At 42.5% G+C, this 19401-nt stretch overlaps 1 protein-coding gene across 1 annotated transcript in view; it reads left to right on the top strand.

Moving 5' to 3' along the window:
• The first annotated feature begins 2900 nt into the window (after positions 1–2900).
• Positions 2901–19401, top strand: part of rargb (retinoic acid receptor, gamma b) — a 40559-nt gene continuing 24058 nt past the window's right edge. The window contains exons 1-2 of the mRNA XM_015959647.3: positions 2901–3040; positions 18837–19193. Coding sequence (XP_015815133.1) covers positions 19025–19193 — 169 coding nt within the window. The 5' untranslated portion in view covers positions 2901–3040; positions 18837–19024. The remainder of the gene's footprint in view (positions 3041–18836; positions 19194–19401) is intronic.

Below are 19401 nucleotides of genomic sequence, written 5' to 3'. Positions count from 1 at the left end.
GGACTGCTTTGCAATGGCCGAGTCAATCACCTGACCTGAATCTGACTGAGCATGCATTTCACTTGCTGAAGACAAAACTGAATTAAATTGTGTCGATGTCCCAATATTTATGGACCTGACTGTATACCAGACTGTTGAGTGACAGTGTGCTTTCTGTCCGTAGTAGTTAAACTTAGTTCACTTTCAGGGTAGTTGTTGCTGTTTTACTTCCCAACAGTTTTAAACTTTATTATATCTTCTTTACAAGCTAATTCTTATTACAAATTAATGTAAAATACAGTGATGGGAATAACAGAAAACCAATAATAAAATGCATGCGTTACTATAATCCAGCAGTGAGGTGTGTCATCAACTGATTGGTAGCTAAAGGGTTGGATGACGGCGCATCAGTGAACAATGGGGAAGGCGTGACCAAGCTGCAGACCTGAAGACCCGCAGGTTAGCAGCTGCAGTCGTGAATCAGCAGGTCTGCAGCCGTGAAAGCGGGACTTCCTACGTAAGGAAGGTCCGCTCAAATGTCAGATCATTAATTCTTCGCCATGATCTTCTGTCATCCTAGATCGTCCTCCAGTCATCCAACTGGAACCAGTTAGTGTTCCTGATCCTTTCTTTAGTCCCGCTGCAACACTGACCCCGGCTTTCCACAGGAGCCGTCAGCAGCACGTTACTGCAGCAGCACGTCATAGCTGCTGATAGGAACCGCTGTGGTCAACAGAACCTTTTCCACCGGAGCCGTCAGCAGCGCGAGTCAGCCGCGTCTCAGGAGCAGCATGTCACGGCCTTTACGCGCTGGTTCTATTTTCTACTACGCCTCTGAAACGGGTCAAGTTCGACATTTCTGGGTAAGGAAAGACAGGAAATCGGACGCGGAAATGGAGCGAAGCTCCCGAGATTTTTAGAATAAAGAAACGTACTGCCTTCCGGTTGCTTTACTTTAAAAAAATTTACTAACTGTGCGGCCCCGTGAGAAGTTATCACCTAGCTAGCAGTCTCCTTAGTTTTTCAGGTCCGTATTGGCGATTATAAAACAGACAGAACATAAAACACAAACCTTTTGGAGCCATGTTGTACTTTTCTCCTGCTTGTTGTTGTGTTTACTGACTAAGTCACTCGTGTGACTTCGTGCTCTGTCGGTGACAGCTGCTCCCCTGCTGCTTCACGTCTCGTGGGAAGGGCCAAGCAGCAGCTTACGCGAGCAAGACGTGCTGCTGCAGTAACGTGCTGCTGACGGCTCCGGTGGAAAGAAGGGGTGAGTCCGTCAGTCTCAGAATTCGTCATGAGCGCTCAGGTGTTACAAGAACTCACTGTTCATCTTTACCACCCAGCTTCAGCACTTCTGCGTTTGGGTCCGACCCGCCAGTAACTTAAGTCCTCAATCAAATTTGTGCCTGTTCTAGTGTCATCTTTAAGGATTTTTTTATAGATATGCTTTTACTAGATTATGAGTAGTAGAAATGCTGATAAAAAAAACAATTATATACAAGTGAAACTGGAAAAATTAGAATAGTCAAGTCAAGTATCCTTTATTCTGGCTCTTAGTCCATTTCACAGAAGTCAAAGAACATTGTACAGATAAGATCAAATGAAATGAGCACAATATGACACGCTGTACTGTACACTAATGCAATACTGTGCAAAATTCTTTTTATTTCAGTCATTAGACAGAAACCATTTAAAGGCTCAGGAGGAACCCTTTGCATGTGTTTTTTATTTGCAGTTATACATTTTACTCTATTGGGGTTTTGTTTCATATCACACTGCAACATTTGAAGAGTTTAGATCAGATTTGTGTTTCCTGTTTGTAGTTCTTGTCAAGACACTTAACCCCCCGTGCTTGCTGGTGGTGTTCGGCAGGCTTCGCCTCTGTCAGTGCACCCCAGAGCAGCTGTGGCTACAATGTAGCTCATCACCACCAGGGTGTGAATGTGTGTGTGTGTGAATGGGTGATTGATTGTGTTGTAAAGCACCTTGGGGGCTTCCAGGACTCTAGAAGGTGCTATATCAAATACAGACCATTTCTTTAGGTGCCCATTTATTTTAATTTTTCAGTTTTATAATAAACACATTTTATTATGTTCAAATCTATTTAGTCATTTATATTTTAGTATTGTAGTAATTTATAGTAAATTAAGTAAGTCCTGTTAAGAAGGAATCCCTTTTTTCTAGCATATTTTTATGAAAACAGTAACAAAATGGTTACTTTTCCTGGTAATTAGTTACTTTCTTAATTTTGTAACTCCGTAACTAACTCAGTTGTTTTTTGACAAAGTCATTAGTAACTATAATTAATTACTTTTTTAAAGTAACGCTCCCTACACTGATATTGGATGACATTTTTGGTCGCAACCACCTCGTCTCTCACAACTCCCAAAGTCAAAGGATTGCAAACATGCAACGAAAGCTGTGGAGTGACACCAATACCCTCAAAGGTGTGCAGCCCCTTGCCAGATGTGTTTTTGTGTATGTCAGTGAGTTAATTGCTGTTTCATTACTCAGGCTGCTTATTCATGCATGCATTGCTTAGAGTCGACCTATCTTTGGGTGATGAGCAAAAGGAGATAAGTAGAGCGGTTTAAGGCAAACTTAGCTGTACACTCAATAACGCCGTCTGATGGTACGCTTTAGACAGAGTGAAGGTAAAGAGTGACTTTGAGACAAAGAAAGAGTGGTGGGTGGGTGTATAGGGGGCAGCAAGCTGAAACCTAAGCTCCCTGAACCCTGTTTTCCCTGCCTTGGGGCATTCTGTGGCTGGTAAAAATATGTGCTGTATATTTGAAGTGTTAGATCACGTGACAAAGGCAGGGTTTGTGAATCAAAGTACGCAAGGATTTCAAGAGGAGCGGGAGAAAGGGGGTGTATGTTAGTGGGAAAGAGAGACGAGGGAAAAGCAGAGGGAGGAGGAATGCAACGGGCTGAGCTCTGTCGTCGCTCTGAGACAGACTTCTGACTGACAAATGTAACTTCTGCGCTGTCTCAACTCACCTCTCCGCTGATTTCTCCTCCGACCATCGCTTGGTGTAGCGTGGACTTCCCACATCTGGTAAGTTTGCCTTTCAGTCTGATTTTCCTCATACCTTCATTGTATTGGTTTGTGAGACGAGAGGACCGGCAGAAGACATGTCAGAGCATGAGTGAGAAGTTGCTCTTGTCCCTCTGCCTCTCTTTGTGAGCGTGTGTTTGTAGGACAGCAAGAGCGGGGAGATTGAGTTTCCTGAGGGCAACTTTAATTGAGAACAGAGATTTTGGAGAGGAGCAGAAAGAACAGAAATCGAGCCGATCAGGTTTATAATCTCAAGCTGTTCTGTGTGAGACGATGTGAAGTTTGTATTTCTTTGCTCCATTGATGGGCGCACATCTGTTTGAGCTCCTCTCCAAGTCACAGTGGTTTAAAGATCAAACTCTTGCAAAGAAGAAAGAAATTTTAGATCAAATCTGACTTTTTTCTTTAACAATTAAAATAATTTTGGAGACAAAGCCACTAAACTAAACAGACCTTTTCTCCAGCACCAGATTTGGTCAGCTTTGTTATGAAACCCTTTTCCTGCAGCAGACGAAGTGGCTGCAGTAGCCTGAAGGCTCTCAGCCAACAGACCGGCTGTCAAAGCTGATGGATCACTCCATCGGCATCACAGATGACCCGCTACGTCTGGTCTACCTGAGTACGTACACGCTGGCTTACTCATCTCCCCTGAAGGAAACTACAAAACTCACTGTCAGATATCACAAATGGCTGTGTGTCTGGTCTCTGCTGCTGCCCTGCACCATGTGTGTGTTCTCCACACAATAAGTGTGTGTGCAGCCAAACTTGGTGAACCCCTCACATTGAAACACATGCTGCCTTTTATACATTCTGATTCATTTCAAGTAGTATATTTTGTGCGGCGTGTGGTGCATAAATAACAGATGCACTGGTTGATTGATGATAGTGATTAAGATGTTATTTGTATGCTGAGTGCTTCCTCGCAGCTTCCCTGAGCCCTCGGTGTCCATCAGCTCACACTGCACCGATGAGTGCTCGCACCACGCCAGGACTTGTTACGAGCTATTCTTGCAAACTCTTGACAAATCTATTCCAGATTAATTTTCCTTGATGCCTGGAGGGATGCTCATCGCCGTGCCTCAGAGAATAGCAGATGAGTCTAGCAGAAGGGGGTAAACACGTGGGTGAGAACTGTGCACATCGGAGGACACGGGGGAAAATAACGTTTCCCTGATCACTTTCCACGGCATAGGGGTATTTTAAGATCTCAAACTCAGTTTTTCCTAATCTAACATTTATTTTTAGCCGTTTGTTCCCGTTAGTTTTGCATTCAGTTGCTTCTGGAAGAGTTTGTGTGTGCTTGCATGGTCATGTGTTAGGGTGTGTTGGGTATAATGTCTGCAATCTCAGCTTTGTTCTCCACTTTTGAAGAATGACAACCCCTCAGGCTGAGAGGGAAGTCTGGCTCTTCTCTCTCTCTTTCTCTTTCACTGGCTTCTTTCTCCTTTAATTCCTCTGGATTTAAAAAGGAAAATTCTTTGTCCTCCTTTCTGTTTCGTGTCAGCTGAGTTTCATTTTCTATGGGTTTGTTCTCTTGGTTGGAGCGTTTCAGGACAAAGACTCGACCACTTGTAGCTTGATAGGACACAGTGTTTTCTTTATTCCAAAGGCTTACATATTTTGAGGGAACTGGTTAGAGTTGTGTTCTGGTTGTGGTCCAGTTTAATGTTCCCTTTTGGCTTTTGGAGTGACTTTGCCTTCAGATTGTCTTTTAAGTCACGTCTGAAAAGGCCTCAGTGTCTGCTACTCATAGCTGCTCTTGGAATAAAGCTGCAAGTTCTTTATGGATACTTTTAATTCACCATGAGAAGGAAGTGTGTGTGCGCGTGTGTGTGTGTGTGTGTGTGTGTGTGTGTGTGTGTGTGTGTGTGTGTGTGTGTGTGTGTGTGTGTGTGTGCGGCTGTCACTCAGTTCTAAATGAAAAGCTGCCTATCTAATGCCTAAATAAGACCTGACCCATGGCAGGGCTGCTGAGCCTGAAGCAACGTGCGCTGACCTCCAGCTCCGACCCGCAGACCCTGGGCAGCCCAGAGTGGTCGCCCCCACATAATGAGAACATTGTGTGTCCTATTAAACAAAGCTATCATCAACATCACCAGTAATAATACTACAGACACAGAATTCACTCTGTCATCGGCAGTAAAAGTGACATTCTATGGATTTCCATGATGATTGACCACATTGGGCTTAAACATATTTTACTTTTGTTAGGGGATTTTTAGGTTCTGATTAAAAGTTTCCGAGTTTTATTTATGTTTCTCTCTCTTCAAAAAACATTATCTATTGAGTTTAATCTGTGTATTTGTTCCCTCAGGCAAACTGGCTGTTACTTCTACTATCAGGGTCCAGAAGTCTAACCTCATATCTTTAAATCACTCCTGCTGTCCAAAGAACATTTAAAAACATTAAAGGCCTGGTATTCCTTAGAAGGATGCGTATAACCCTCCACCTTTCACGGTGGAGAAACGATGGCGTTACCTTCGATTTGGTCAAATCTGGAAAGTAATAGAAATTCAACCTTTTGTAAGATACCGCATGATCTTGTATGCAGTGTTGATGAATGTAAGCTAATCAGGACAATTCAGTAAAATTCCGTGAGTTGTAGCCAGTTTTGTGTTTGGTAAGTTTGATTAGCTGTAGTGGCCATCTTCAACTGTGTTGCCTCTGTCAGTTAATCAGTTCATCCAGTTTTTTTTATTAAGTCCACCCAGTTCTTTGTGAGATATCTTACTTATTCTGCTTCTTTTGAGCACAACTTTTCTGCAGCTTTTTCCTCCAAAATCCTCAAAAAGCTTAAGAAATAATTAGATCATGTCAAAGAGAAAATATCTCACGAACAATCATTTTAAATTACATTTCGAAGCAACAATACCCAGAAAACAGAAATCAAATATTTTGCTAAGGCCTAACGTATACCTCCATATTTACATTCCTGACTAAACTAACAACATAATTGCATCTGTAAATTAAAGATATGTTTTCACCACAGCCAGAAACATTTTGTGGTTGTAAGATGGCTGTCGGAGACGAATGGTTTATTGACAATTTGTGTCTCTCTAAAGGAATTTTTTACATGTCAGTTTGACATGAAATATAGGGCTGGTCATTTGTTGGAAAATGTCATTATGTCATTTGTGGGTGATTGTGCCTGACTGCGTGTGTGTGTGTGTGTGTTTTTTTCCACAGTTATGATGCATTTTCTCTTTGAGGTGTTTGACATCTCATCTCTAGTTGCCTTTTCTTGGAAGAAGTTTCTGCTCCTGCTGAATATTTTGGAGTATTTTGTAGAGAAGTATGTAACACAAACTCTGGCATAATTTTGTTTAACTGCTTGATTTTCAACTTATTTTCTGTTATTTTTCCACTGCAAAACAAAATCCACACACAAAGATTTCAGAGAAGGCAAAAAAAAAATTATAGCCTGGTAAGCCATCCTATATATGTAAATATATAGTCTGGCCACGGGCCATTGAAGCAACCCAGTCGATGGGCGGAATCTACAATTGTTTTTCAAACGGTCTCTGTATGCAATTGGACAGCGCTAGGACCAATCAAAGCAATGAACAGTGTGATGTATTTGTTGCTATTGATGTCAGTCAACGGGGCTCATAAAAGTTATGAACAGAATTGGTGACAAAGGGCAGCCTTGGTGGAGTCAAATTCTCACTGGGAACGAGCCCGACTTACTGCCGGTAATGCGGACCAAGCTCTGACACTGGTCATACAGGGACCTAACAGCCCGTATCAGAGGGCCTGGTACCCCATACTCCCAAAGGAGCTCCCGAGGGAGCGCGGTCAAACGCCTTCTCCAAATCCACTAAACACATGTAGACTGGTTGAGCAAACTCCCACGCACCCTGCAGGATCCCCCTAAGGGTATAGAGCTGGTCCGGTGTTCCACGGCCAGGACAAAAACCAAACTGCTCCGCCTAAATCTGAGGTTTGACAATCAGACGGACCCTCCTCTCCAAAACCAGGGAGGCTCAGGAGTGTGATCCCCCTGTAGTTGGAACACACCCTGTGGTCCCCCTTTTTAAATAAGGGGACCACCACCCCGGCCTGCCAGTCCAGTAGAACTGCCCCCGATGTCCACATGATATTGCAGTGCCACGTCAGCCAGCACAGCCCTACAACATCCAGAGCCTTAAGGAATTCTGGGCGGATCTCATCCACCCCTGGAGCCTTGCCACAGAGGAGCTTTTTGACCACCTCAGTGATCTCAGCACCAGAGATTGGAGAGCCCAACTCAAAGTGCACAGGCTCTGCCTCCTCAATGGAAGATGTGTTGGTGGGATTGAGGATGTCTTCAAAGTATTCTGCCCAACGATCCACAACGTCCCAAATAGAGGTCAGCAGCACACCATCCCCACTATAGATAGTGTTATAGTGCACTGTTTTCCCCTCTTGAAGTGACGGATGGTGGACCAGAATCTCCTCAGAGACGTATGGAAGTCTTGCTCCATGGTCTCACCGAACTCCTCCCATGCCCGGGTTTTTGCCTCCGTGACCACCCGAGCCCCATTCCGCTTGGACTGTCTGTACCCATCAACTGCCTCTGGAGTCCCACAGGCCAAAAAGACCTGATAGGACTTTTTCTTCAGCTTGACAGTATCCCTAACCACCGGTGTCCAGCGGGTTTGGGGGTTGCCTCCACGACAGGCACAGACGAACCTGTAGCCACAGCTCTGGTCGGCTGCCTCAACAATGGAGGCACGGAACAGGGTCCATTTGGATTCAAGGTCCTCCGCCTCCCCCGGAACATTTTGGAAGTTCTGTCGGAGGTGGGAATTAAAGCTCCTTCTGACAAGAGACCCAGCCAGATGTTCCCAGCAGACCCTCACAATATGTTTGGGCCTGCCAGGTTTGACCGGCATCCTCCCCCACCATCTGAGCGAACTCACCACCAGGCTAGACCGCAGAGCAAAATCTTTTGCTACTGCTAGCTTCCTGGATTTTTAGGCTAAAGTAATGACTGATAGAACCAAAATCAAATAAAATAAAAATCAAAGAAACAGACTCAAAAAGGAAAGCTTGAAGTAATCTGCAGTTCCATAATTTCCAGTTGATGAAGACCACCTTGGACAGATCTATTACGTATTAAAACAGGATTTAGGGAAAGTAATCCCCCCCAAAAAAAATTAAGAAAGAAAGAAAAGTGTTTTTATCATCAGACAAACAGTGATTTACACAGGTCTTCAAGCTGTGTCACACGTCAATAAACCTAAATGTGCAATTAATCAGTTTCTATCATTCTACGGCTGGTTCTACTCATCCCGCTGACAATAACGTGACATCACTGATGCGGAGCGCAGCATACATAAAGCATTAAATGACTCCATAAACTGTCCAAAAAGTGTATTTCAAATTCAACTTCTACTAATTTATGAAGTGTGTTTTCAATTAAAGCTTCTCAAATCTCAGACAACTTCAGATTTCCCTCAAGCTTTGCCAAAAAAGAGAAAAAGTTTCTGCATTTACCTCTTTCAATTAAAAGCACGTTGGCTGGATCAAAGGAAAGAAGAATACTGTGATAAAGAGTGCAGCCAACTGCTTTTGGCATTTGAACGTGTGATGCATTTTAGTGGTTAGTTATCTGGACAGGATCGGTAAATAGATGTTGTAAAAAATTGTGCGTGATAAAAAAACTAATTGTAGAGGTGTAAAAATAAAAGATTTTGCTCTGAGTTTGTGCCCCTTTCATTCAGGATTAAGACTCTGACACGCTCACCACATCCACGGCAGCCCGTTCCAACTAAAAACTTTCCACTTAGCTCCACAATCCCTCAGCGCTGCGGGCTCAGTCCTGGCAGACTGCGTCAGGATGTAGCTACAGCTCCATCACACCATGCATGTGGTACCCTGACCAAGACACACTGCCACCACACTCCACCCGGGACCACCATAATTCAAATCCACCATGACCTCGCTGCTCTAAACCATCATGGGTCCAACCATTACCATTTAGATCAAACTGGCTTTTTCATGTGGTGTTTTTAAGGTTTTAAACGTGGATAAGTTTTAACTGAAGTGCTTGCATTTTCTATTGAAATGGTTCATATTCAGTTCAATTCAATTCAAAAATACTTTATTAATCCCAGAGGGAAATTAGAGTTTCAGTACACGTAATTCCAAGATGAGACATACATACATAGACACGTGACAAGAATTGGTGACTGTGGTCATTCGCAACACTAGTCGCGCTACCATTATAGATCAAGAGGGTTTATATGAGGATTGAGTAAGGGGGAGGGAAAAAAGGCACTTCAGATCAGAGAGGGTAGCTTTGCTATGCAAAAAACACCTCAGACAGATATGCACACAGACTTCACACGATACATAAGTGTCCATTAGATGGGGAGGTAGCATAATATTTACCTTTGTAAGACAGTCAAAGTGAAACAAATGTTTTTAGTGTTAAGATTCTAGAAAACCTTAACTTCTATAGAAAGTGTTTAAATTTGAATTAGAGGGTAAGAAACATGAATAAAAACTGAGAATTATATATTATTTAAGCATGGGGAGCCTAAGTCTCCTCCTTTTCTGGTCGGCTCATGGGTCTCCACGAGAACGAAAAAATGAATGCAAGTCAACGGGGCTAAAAGAGCTTTTTTTTCTAATCTGCTTTGCCCTACGCCCTAGATCAAACATTTGTTGTACTGCAATTTAATCAAAAAGTAATGATGTGTTTTGAGTGCACCAGTCACGTACTTTTAGATTTAACGGCTTGTAAAAATTCGTATTGACTACAAATCAGATGTCGGTACGTTACATATATGACAGAATCTCCTCTCCCCAGCATAGCTGCTACTTACCAAATGTCAAGATTTATGGTGGGTTTTTCCTCCTGAGGGGAGGATTCAAGGTGCGCTAAACTTACAGCCATTTTTCCTCTGTTTTTTTCCGTGTCTGATTTGATGACATCAATTTGGTGATGTAACCCTAACCCTCGAAGCAGACACAGAGAAAAACAGAGGGAAAATGGCTGTAAGTTCAGCGAACATCAAATCCTTCCTTCAGGAAGAAAGAACCACCATAATCTTGGCCATGTGGTAAGTAGCAGCTAAGATAGGGGAGCGGAAATTCAGTGGTGACATCATACATTCGACGTACCGATGTCTTGTTTGTAGTTGTGCTAATTACGAACTTTTACGAGCTGATAAGTCTCAAAGTACGTGACAGGCATGGTCAAAACACCCATCAATAGTTTTCATTTAAATTGCAGTACAACATATGTGCGATCCAGGGCATGAAGCAAAGTGGATTAGAAAATAGCTCTTTTAGCTCCGTTGACTTGCATTCATTTTTTCGTTCTTCCTGGGACCCATGAGCTGACCGGAAAGGGAGGAGACTTAGGCTCTCTATAGCAAATGGACATGACATCAAAACAGGGGCTGTTTCTCATTGTCAAGGCGCCTGGCCTTGCAAGGTAATGTCTTGCGAGGCCAGGTGAGTTACTACCTGCTAGCCACCAAAGCTGCAACTAACCAACCATAAATAACTTCTTTGGATCTAAAAAAGAAAACAACTTACATTTCAACTTGAAATTTGCCCCCGAAGTAGCAGCCAGCTTCTGCTCCGCCATCCTTTTGAAAATACTGCAGTGTATTCTGGGTAATTTTTGACCAAGACTAGGCTACAAGACACCTCCCGTGTATCCTTTCTCAGCTAGCTAAATGGCTAACAAACGGAAAACGCATGCCTAGCTAGAACCTGAACGTTGGAACACGTTTTGGCGGTTCCTGATGAAGTATCTCCTAGACAACCGGGGCAGGACCAAGACATCAAGGCAAGGCTCCTTGACAGTGAGAAACACCCAGAAACTACATGAAACATAGCAGTTCATGAACTATAGTCCTCTTTTGTTTGATATATAAATGATTGATATTGGGGTATATTTCATAAAGACTTACTGGGTAAAACCATCAGTTTGTAGGATGACCTCTTCTTCAGAAATATAACATGGGTTCAAGCTTTGACTTGTATGAATATACTAACATGTTCAAAGTGGCCAAACTCAGTTTTCTGGAAGACTTGATCTGAGGTTGTTGTTTTAAAATGAGCTGACTCTGAAGGACATAAAGACTCTAAATCTTGTTTCTCGGCACTAAAAGTGGAGCCAGTGAACTGTAAAGTTTAATTCTCTGGTCATCTGGTTCTTTTTTCCATGAATATAAGGCACCACTCTGCCCACAATACCACACTCAGATGTTTTTTTTTTTTGCTATGGCAAAAGCAAGAAATGTTAATTACAAGATTTTTCACTGACTGCATTATATAAATACAACGAACTTAAGTAGAAATGTGTATCCAACAGTGAGAGTAATTTATTGTGCAGTGAATTATGTGACAGTCATAGAAACATTGTCTGGAATTATTTATCAGAGTTTTTGTTGGAAACCGAGCTCATTACATACGTCCAAAAGACGCCAAATGTTTTTAGAAGCCTTTCTTGTTGTGTGTGTGTGTGTGTGGGGGGGGATTCTGTGTACTATCCAATTTATCATCTGGCTGCAGTTTGTCAGAATATGTGTCCAGAAACGATAAATCTCTTCAAACATACGTTACCGTTTTTGTGTCGACTAGGACTGGGTTTGAGGGAAAGACCGTTGTTTACATGTTTGTCAGATCAAAATAGACTCCACACAACCGTCGGGCACCCTATTTTCTTTGTCTCCACATGGAAAGGAGCATATTTACTTTATAGTGATTGTTTCATCTTCATGTAACGTCTTTGTGAAAGAGCAATGAGAAAGTAATCAGATGTAACTGTGTCAGATTAGATCAGATCCATACAAACAGTGATTTATTCAAATCAGACACGGAGATGACAAGAGTTTTGCCTCCTACCACAGGGAAGGAGCCATTTTTGGAATGCAGTAAAATTACAGAGCAACGTGAAACCATAATACAACTGGAGTCGTGTATCTGCGAAAATCCACCCAGTGTTTGCACACAGATGAGTTTAGCCCCAAAGCTCAGTGGTTTCAAATCTAATGCACCCAATCAACAAGAACACAAATCTTCAGCTGTGATCCTTTAATCCCACAAGTTAGAACTCAGATCTGGGATCCAAGTCAACCCCATGTTCCAGTTGTAAGTAAGAAAACCAGCAGGATTTACTGACTGTGCTCAGTAACCAATACACGCTAATGACAGTGTGTAACAATGTAGCAACATGTTAAAGTGACAACATGTATGTTTTACCATTAATCTCTGGAAATATCCATTGCAATGTTGTTGTAAATGAATTAAAAGGTACCCAGATGTTGAAAAATATTGGCAGTTTCATAACATGTAACCATAGAAATTGGGTCTAAAATACATCGGTGCGGGTCTAAGTCTCTGGGCGACGCCATATTGAATGCCATGTTTTCTTCTACGGAAGCTCGTGAGTACAGAATGTTACTGATTTGTAAAAAATGGTTACAAAGCTTTCAGCATTAATAAACGTTCTTTTACACATTTACCTCTTCACTCATTGCAAGTGATGAAAGGGAGTCTGATATGTTTGTTGTTTTGTTGGAGGTTGCACTCCCAAGGATTTTTGACCCTAATGGCCATCTGTTGGTAAGGTTTTACTTGAACACAAAAATAATGTTTGCTTGCAATGATTTAGGTATCTACTGCCCCCTATCGCCAGGGAAAATACACACTGTCACTTTAAGGTGTGTGTGTGTGTGTGTGTGTGTGTGTGTGTGTGTTCATTATTTTGGCTGTTGCATTTCCTCATGTAAGAGGCAAGAATGGCTCTGGTCTGTTGTTTCAAAATTCCCGGGGAATCACAGAATTCCGAACTCCACCGACAACTGGAACACATTTCAGTGGATAGCTCAGATCTTTGGAAGTGGGGTTCTGTGGGGAAGTTGTGAACAGTTCACTTCTTAACTGCAGGTAAGCTACCTTAGTTTAGAGAACTGGGGTCTCATTTATAAAACATTGTATAGAATCCTTAAAAAACCCATAGTTAAGGTCAGCAAAAAAAATGTTCTTAGGTCAAGTATGTTTGTGACCTATAAAGCATTAAGTACGCACAGCTTTCCCGCAATCTCCGCTTTATAAATCAGAGACTAACAAGAAAGGTTCTCAGCTGCTTTTTAGTCACATCCTGCCCTCAACATGCCAACTTTCTGCCATAAATGGTCGATGCAAAGTGCCTTGTGGATCTCGTGCATATACATAAGCCGGCTTCTTGCAGCATTTTGATCGCGACCGCAGATCAAGGAAGCGCTATTTCACAAGCAGAAGTTGAGGTACTTGTCGGTGAGGTGGAGACATGAAAGGAAGTGCTTTTGCAAAACAAATAAGAGAAAATCCACGGAGTGGCACAGCGTTGCTGAAGCCGTCAATGTTGTGAATTCTTCAGAGAGATCTGTGGCGAATATAAAAAAAATGGTCCAATCAAGATTCAATTCCCAGACTCCCAGGTGAAAGTCACACACCCTGACCAGTCAGCCAAACGGAGAGCCACTTTGACCAAGTAGCCAGGGTGCATGATCAATTGGGTCACAGTGACAGGACACACACTGTCACAGACGCATGACATTCTGTCTCAATCCGTTCCCCTGCTGATATTCTGCATTCCGTAATCTGCGCTTCAGGCTGTGTGAAAGCGAAGCATTACAAGTGATCATGCTGCAGGAATTCATAATTGTATCCTTCTCAGCAGCAGCACTGCAGGTGCTCTCCATGTCCAAAATGTGCGTAAGCCAGGTCCTTAGTCAACATAAAGTTGTGCACATTTTTCCATTACGTTTTCTTTTATAAATCCCAAAGTTTGCGTGGAAGGTTGCTTACGCAGTTTTCCGACCCCATTTTGTGCGTAAGCAAGCTTGATAAATGAGGCCCCTGGAGAAGAATTCTGACCAAACTGAAGAGCTAATAGTCTAATATGGAAACTGCTCTCGTAGTTGACGCAGTCATCAGTTACAAATTGCACAATTATTCTGGCAGGAATATAGAATTTGAACAGGAAGTGCTGCAGATCATCTACTAAAATCTACTAGTTATAAATAATTAGAAGTCTTTGTGAATAATCATGTAAATCAGTGTAAGGATTAAAAAATGATTACAGCAATAAGCATTTCTGACATTTCTGAGATTCTTTTGATTCTTGTCTCATTGTGCGTAGTTATAAGCTGGTTAGGCTTATCTGGTAGAACTAGTCTTCTGAGCTGGTTCAAAGGGCTGTCTACAGCAGATAAGATATTAATAGTTCATCATCTTTAAGGTCTGAACTACCTCTTTAAGCTGTAATCATTCTTGTTTAGTTTGATGTGTGGATGAAGTCACAAAACAGAAGCTAGTTCTGATATGTTAGCAAAAACATATTTAAACAAAGGAAACATGAGTATTAATAAAGTTTCTGTCCAACTTATGATCAAGTATCAACTTTAATCATGTTTGTAGTTTACCCCCATTAGGCAGCTGTTAACTGTGTTTTCTTACAAAAACAGATTATCAAGAAATGTTTAAAAATCACATTTTACATCAGAGCCAGAGGTCGTTTATTCTAGCACGACTTGTACAAGTACAGCATTTTGTTAGTTAATCTTGGCGAGAGGAAGGGAAAATATGTCACTCAGGAGCAGATTTCTAACAGTGGACTGCTGAAATAGTGTGGAGACGTGTTGCTTTTACATAAAATCACCAGTTCAGGGTGGACGGCTTCTCAGAAACAGTCCAGTCTTGTTGTGGGGGTTTTATAACCATAACTTCAAGCTGATTCGAGTGGAAAAAACATGAAATTTTGTCGCATTTACACTCAGAATAACCAGACCCGGAAACGTGATTCAAAACATTTCTTCTTTTTATTTTCAGCTGATGCACTGATTATATATCCGAATATGAAGTGACTCATAAAAATGTACAAACGTTTCAGAAATGAGGCTGATTGTGTGTGTGTGTGTGTGTGTGTGTGTGTGTGTGTGTGTGTGTGTGTGTGTGTGTGTGTGTGTGTGTGTGTGTGTGTGTGTGTGTGTGTGTGTGTGTGTGTGTGTGTGTGTGTGTCAGCAGTACCAGGTGACCCGGTTTGACCTGACCTGGTGAGGTCTCATAAAAGCATCATTGAGGCCTGGAGGCCCAGAGACAGCGCTGCTTTTGTTGCCCAACCCAAGGTGTATGTCCCTAAGAGGGAGAGCAATGTGTGTGTGTGTGTCTCATTAGAAAAACAGGAACCTTTTCATGGCGTGGGCACACATTATTTCATAGTTTATTAGTAGAAATACATTTTTTCAGTCTTTTATGGCTGTGTTCTTCCCCTCTGCTCTTGTCGTTAAAACACAATCAGCTCTTTCTCTTATTAATCGCCTCTCCTGTGTGGCTTTAATTAATTCTGCTCTCCTCGCATCGTACACATGGCTGGCCAGATGTTTAAACCTCCCTCTCCTCCCTCTCTCGTTCCTTTCCTTTGTTTCCCTCTTTTACATCTTTTCTCAGCTTTCAGCACATCCTTTTTTCTCTGAATTCTTTGATACATCTGGTTTTCATTCTTCAGATTGTGCTCTTTGAATTCGATTGGAGCTTCTGCATCTGTTGTTGGATCCTCCGTCTTGTATTTACTACTTCTTTCTTCAAGGTCAATTGCCACAGTCAATGGTGCTTCAGAGTGTGTGAACAGCGTGTGTGATTTTTTTTTCCACTCATTACTTACCCATGAACATGAACAAAGTCACAGAACATCTGAGTACACATCTTCCTCTGTGTTTGGTTTAGGAAGTGTGTGTGTGTGTGTGTGTGTGTGTGTGTGTGTGTGTGTGTGTGTGTGTGTGTGTGTGTGTGTGTGTGTGTGTGTGTGTGTGTGTGTGTGTGTGTGTGATTGAGTTTTATATAACTTAATTTATCGACCAACCTGTTTGAGTTCTTAAATCACAGAAAACTGCTGTTCTCTGTGGAAACAGTTGCAGTGACTCTCCCCGACGGGCCTTCACGGCGAAGAAAAACCGCAGCAGAGCTGAGCAGTTACTGAAAATATGTCAATATGGGAAATATGACCTTAAAAACAACACTCTGAGCTTTCTGTGTGTGTGTGTGTGTGTGTGTGTGTGTGTGTGTGTGTGTGTGTGTGTGTGTGTGTGTGTGTGTGTGCGTGTGCGTGTGCGTGTGCGTGCGCGTGCGTGTGTAAAGCGTGAAGAAGGATTTTTACTCTAATAATAGCTGCACAGATGACTGTGAAGAAGATTAGTAGAACATTTTGTCCAATCCAGTTGTTCTCTTCTCATCAGGAACACCTCTCATCGTAACACGGTTTAGTTCGTGTCGGTCATGTATTTAACAGTCAATCACAAAATCATTTATAGTTAGAACTCCAGTTTAATCCAGTTGGGCTTCTTATTGTGAGTAACTAACTTAATTTAGTAATTGGTTCATACTTTTTTAATATTTTGCAAATAAAGGGAATTAAAATGAACACTACCAAAATGAATAGCTTTTTTTGCATTAATAATTTCTGGGTGTTTTTCTCATTTAAGAAAGTTTCAAATCACCCTAATTATTTATGGAGACAATGATAATCAAGCAGAATTATATTTAAAATTGTTCTTAACAAGTTGGATACAAAGTAGTTCTAAATTAGCTCAACTGTAATAAAAAAAAATAATTTCATATATGAACATGGCCTACGGGCTGTATAGTGGCGCAGTGGTTAGAGCTGTTGCCTTGCAGCGAGAAGGTTTGGGATCTTTCTGCATGGAGTTTGCATGTTCTCCCTGTGCATGCGGGTTCTCTCCGGGTACTCCGGCTTCCTCCCACAGTCCAAAAACATGACTGTTAGGTTAACTGGTCTGTCTAAATTGCCCTTATGTGTGAGTGTGTGTGTGCATGATTGTTTGTCCTGTGTGTCTCTGTGTTGTCCTGCGATGTACTGGATCTCTGTCCAGGGTGTACCCCGCCTGATTGCCCATTGACCGCTGGAGATAGGCGCCAGCCCCCCCCCCCCCCCCCCCCCCCCCCCGTGACCCTACATGGACAAGCGGATTCCGAAAATGGACAGATGGATGGAACATAGCCTACAAGAGTAAAGCTATACAAAACCAAAACTGAGAATTAAATGCAAGTGTTTAGTTTTAAAGGAACACTAAGTGGATTGGGGGTGCTTTAACACTCCCTAGTGTCTGTTTTAAATCCATCCATCCATTTTAGGCGGCTTATCCGGGGTCGGGTCGCGGGGGCAGCAACCTAAGCAGAGAGGCCCAGACTTCCCTCTCCCCAGCTACTTGGGCCAGGTCCTCCTGGGGAATCTCAAGGTGCTCCCTGGTCAGCCGTGGGACGTAGTCTCTCCAGCGTGTCCTGGGTCTTTGGTTAGGTCTCCTTCCAGTTGGACATGCCCGGAAAACCTCACCAGCCCGAGCCACCTCAACTGGCTCCTGTCGATGTAGAGGAGTAGCGGGTCTACTCCAAGCCCCTCCCAGATGACCAAGCTTTTCACCCTCTCTCTAAAGAAGAGCCCAGACTCCCTGCAAAGATAATTTAATTTTGTCCATGATCTTGTTCTTTCGATCACTGCTACTGAGGGAAGGAACGTCGATCAACCGGTAAATCAGGCTTTGCCTTCCGGCTCATCTCTCTTTTCACCACGACAGATCGGTACAACGCCCGCATCACTGCAGACGCAGAGCCAGTCTACCTATCGATCTATATTTAATATAATAATGATAAAATGAGAGTTTACTTTCAAGCAGTTTGGGATTGGTCTTTGTCCTCACCCTACATACAACAGTACTGAGAACTTTATTTAGAGGTGCTTTATTGTTGTTTGAATCTCAAACAATTAAATCCAGACATAAATGTTCAAATGAAGACAACAAAAAAAAAAAACAGTAAAAATGTGTTTTTTATATTCATGAAAACCAAAACTCAGAAAATGTTGTGACTAAACTTCAACTGGAGTTCAGGTTCTCTTGTTTAGTTGCCAGACACATAATAGCTATAACTATGTAATTATTAATCATTACCATTATTTATTGTTCTCTTCACAGAGATGGGTGTAGCGGGAAATTAAAGATATTATTGTTTACTTCACCTCAGACTCATGAACTGTGCCAAACACACTTTATTAAAACAGTTTCATCTTATTTTTATCGCAGCGCTTTTTCTGAGTCAGTCCGGTTTTGTTTCTGTTGCGAGCCTGATCCACTTCCTGCTTTATTACCAGCATAAACACAACAGATTTAAAACAAACACACCTTCTTTGTTTCTTCAATTCTTCAGAATGAGGTTGTGTAGTGGAAGTGTTTCTCGTGTTGGACACTCGTTGTCCTGTCCCGCTGCCTGTTACCCACCCTGGGCGTTTGATTCCCAGGCTCAAACAGGCTCAAAACAACAAGACATTCTTTGGCTGAGCTCTATTTACCACAGATTCACCACAGAGGACTCAACTCCACCCACTCATAAATTCACTGAAGGGGCAGGAGTTCTGGAGAAAGATGGAGGAAACGCTCCACGTTTGGCCTCTTTGATCAGGTTCTAAGCTCTTCTGTGACCCAGCTCATCAGGAAGGTGTGGTGTGTCTGTTTTCATAAAGGCTTAAACTTGCCCCTGTTGTGGCTAGCTGTTTGTGGGTCGGCTAGCTGCCACAGAGAACAGAGAGGCCCTTTATGATACACTTCTGCTGATTGAAATCATACGGCATCGCCTGAAATTATTACATTACTATATTATTACCCCCACTCTTCCTCCTCTTTGAGCTTTTTGCTCTTTATTCTGATCACACTTTCATGTTTTCTTGCAAAAAAGACGAGTCCAAACGTTAAAACGTGAATGGTGATTACCGGGTTGTGACTTTTCTGTCTTTTCTCTGCAGAGTCTGGACCTGGACAGGACCTGTTTTCTGTTTCTCACCTCCCTCATCATCACCCATCTCAGTCCTGGCAGGAGAGTTGCCGAGCGGTTTTGGATGGCACCCTGCTCCAGACTCACTGTAAGACCCTGACAAGGAAACTGGAAGAGGAAACAGAAGGAAATTCCCAGCGAAGTCACCTGAGTCTCACAATGGCAACAAACAGAGAGCACCAAATGCGCCACATGACGGGATTCTCCCGTGCTATGTACCCCTTCGCCTTTAGCTCCATGAGGAGCCACTCCCCGTTTGACCTGCTGGCCGGGAGCCAACTGTTCGGACGCTTCGGAGCAGACCTTCCCAAAGAGATGGCTGCTCTGTGTGAGTAACGAAAAAAGCACACTCGTCTTCAGGATCTTCAGTTTGATGCTCTCAATCAATCCCTTATTTCTCACACAACTTCTGCAGCCACTTAATGAAAGGCCAATTTTTTTAGCCACCAATTAGTTTAATCAGATATAATCTACAATGGAGCACATTAATTTAAAATGATAAGCTAATGGGTGGTGGTGGGGGGTGTTACTATCAG

The sequence above is a fragment of the Nothobranchius furzeri genome, chromosome 3 (genome assembly GCF_043380555.1).
Source record: "Nothobranchius furzeri strain GRZ-AD chromosome 3, NfurGRZ-RIMD1, whole genome shotgun sequence".
Classification (NCBI taxonomy): Eukaryota; Metazoa; Chordata; class Actinopteri; order Cyprinodontiformes; family Nothobranchiidae; genus Nothobranchius; species Nothobranchius furzeri.
This window is presented reverse-complemented; position numbering and strand designations above follow the sequence as displayed.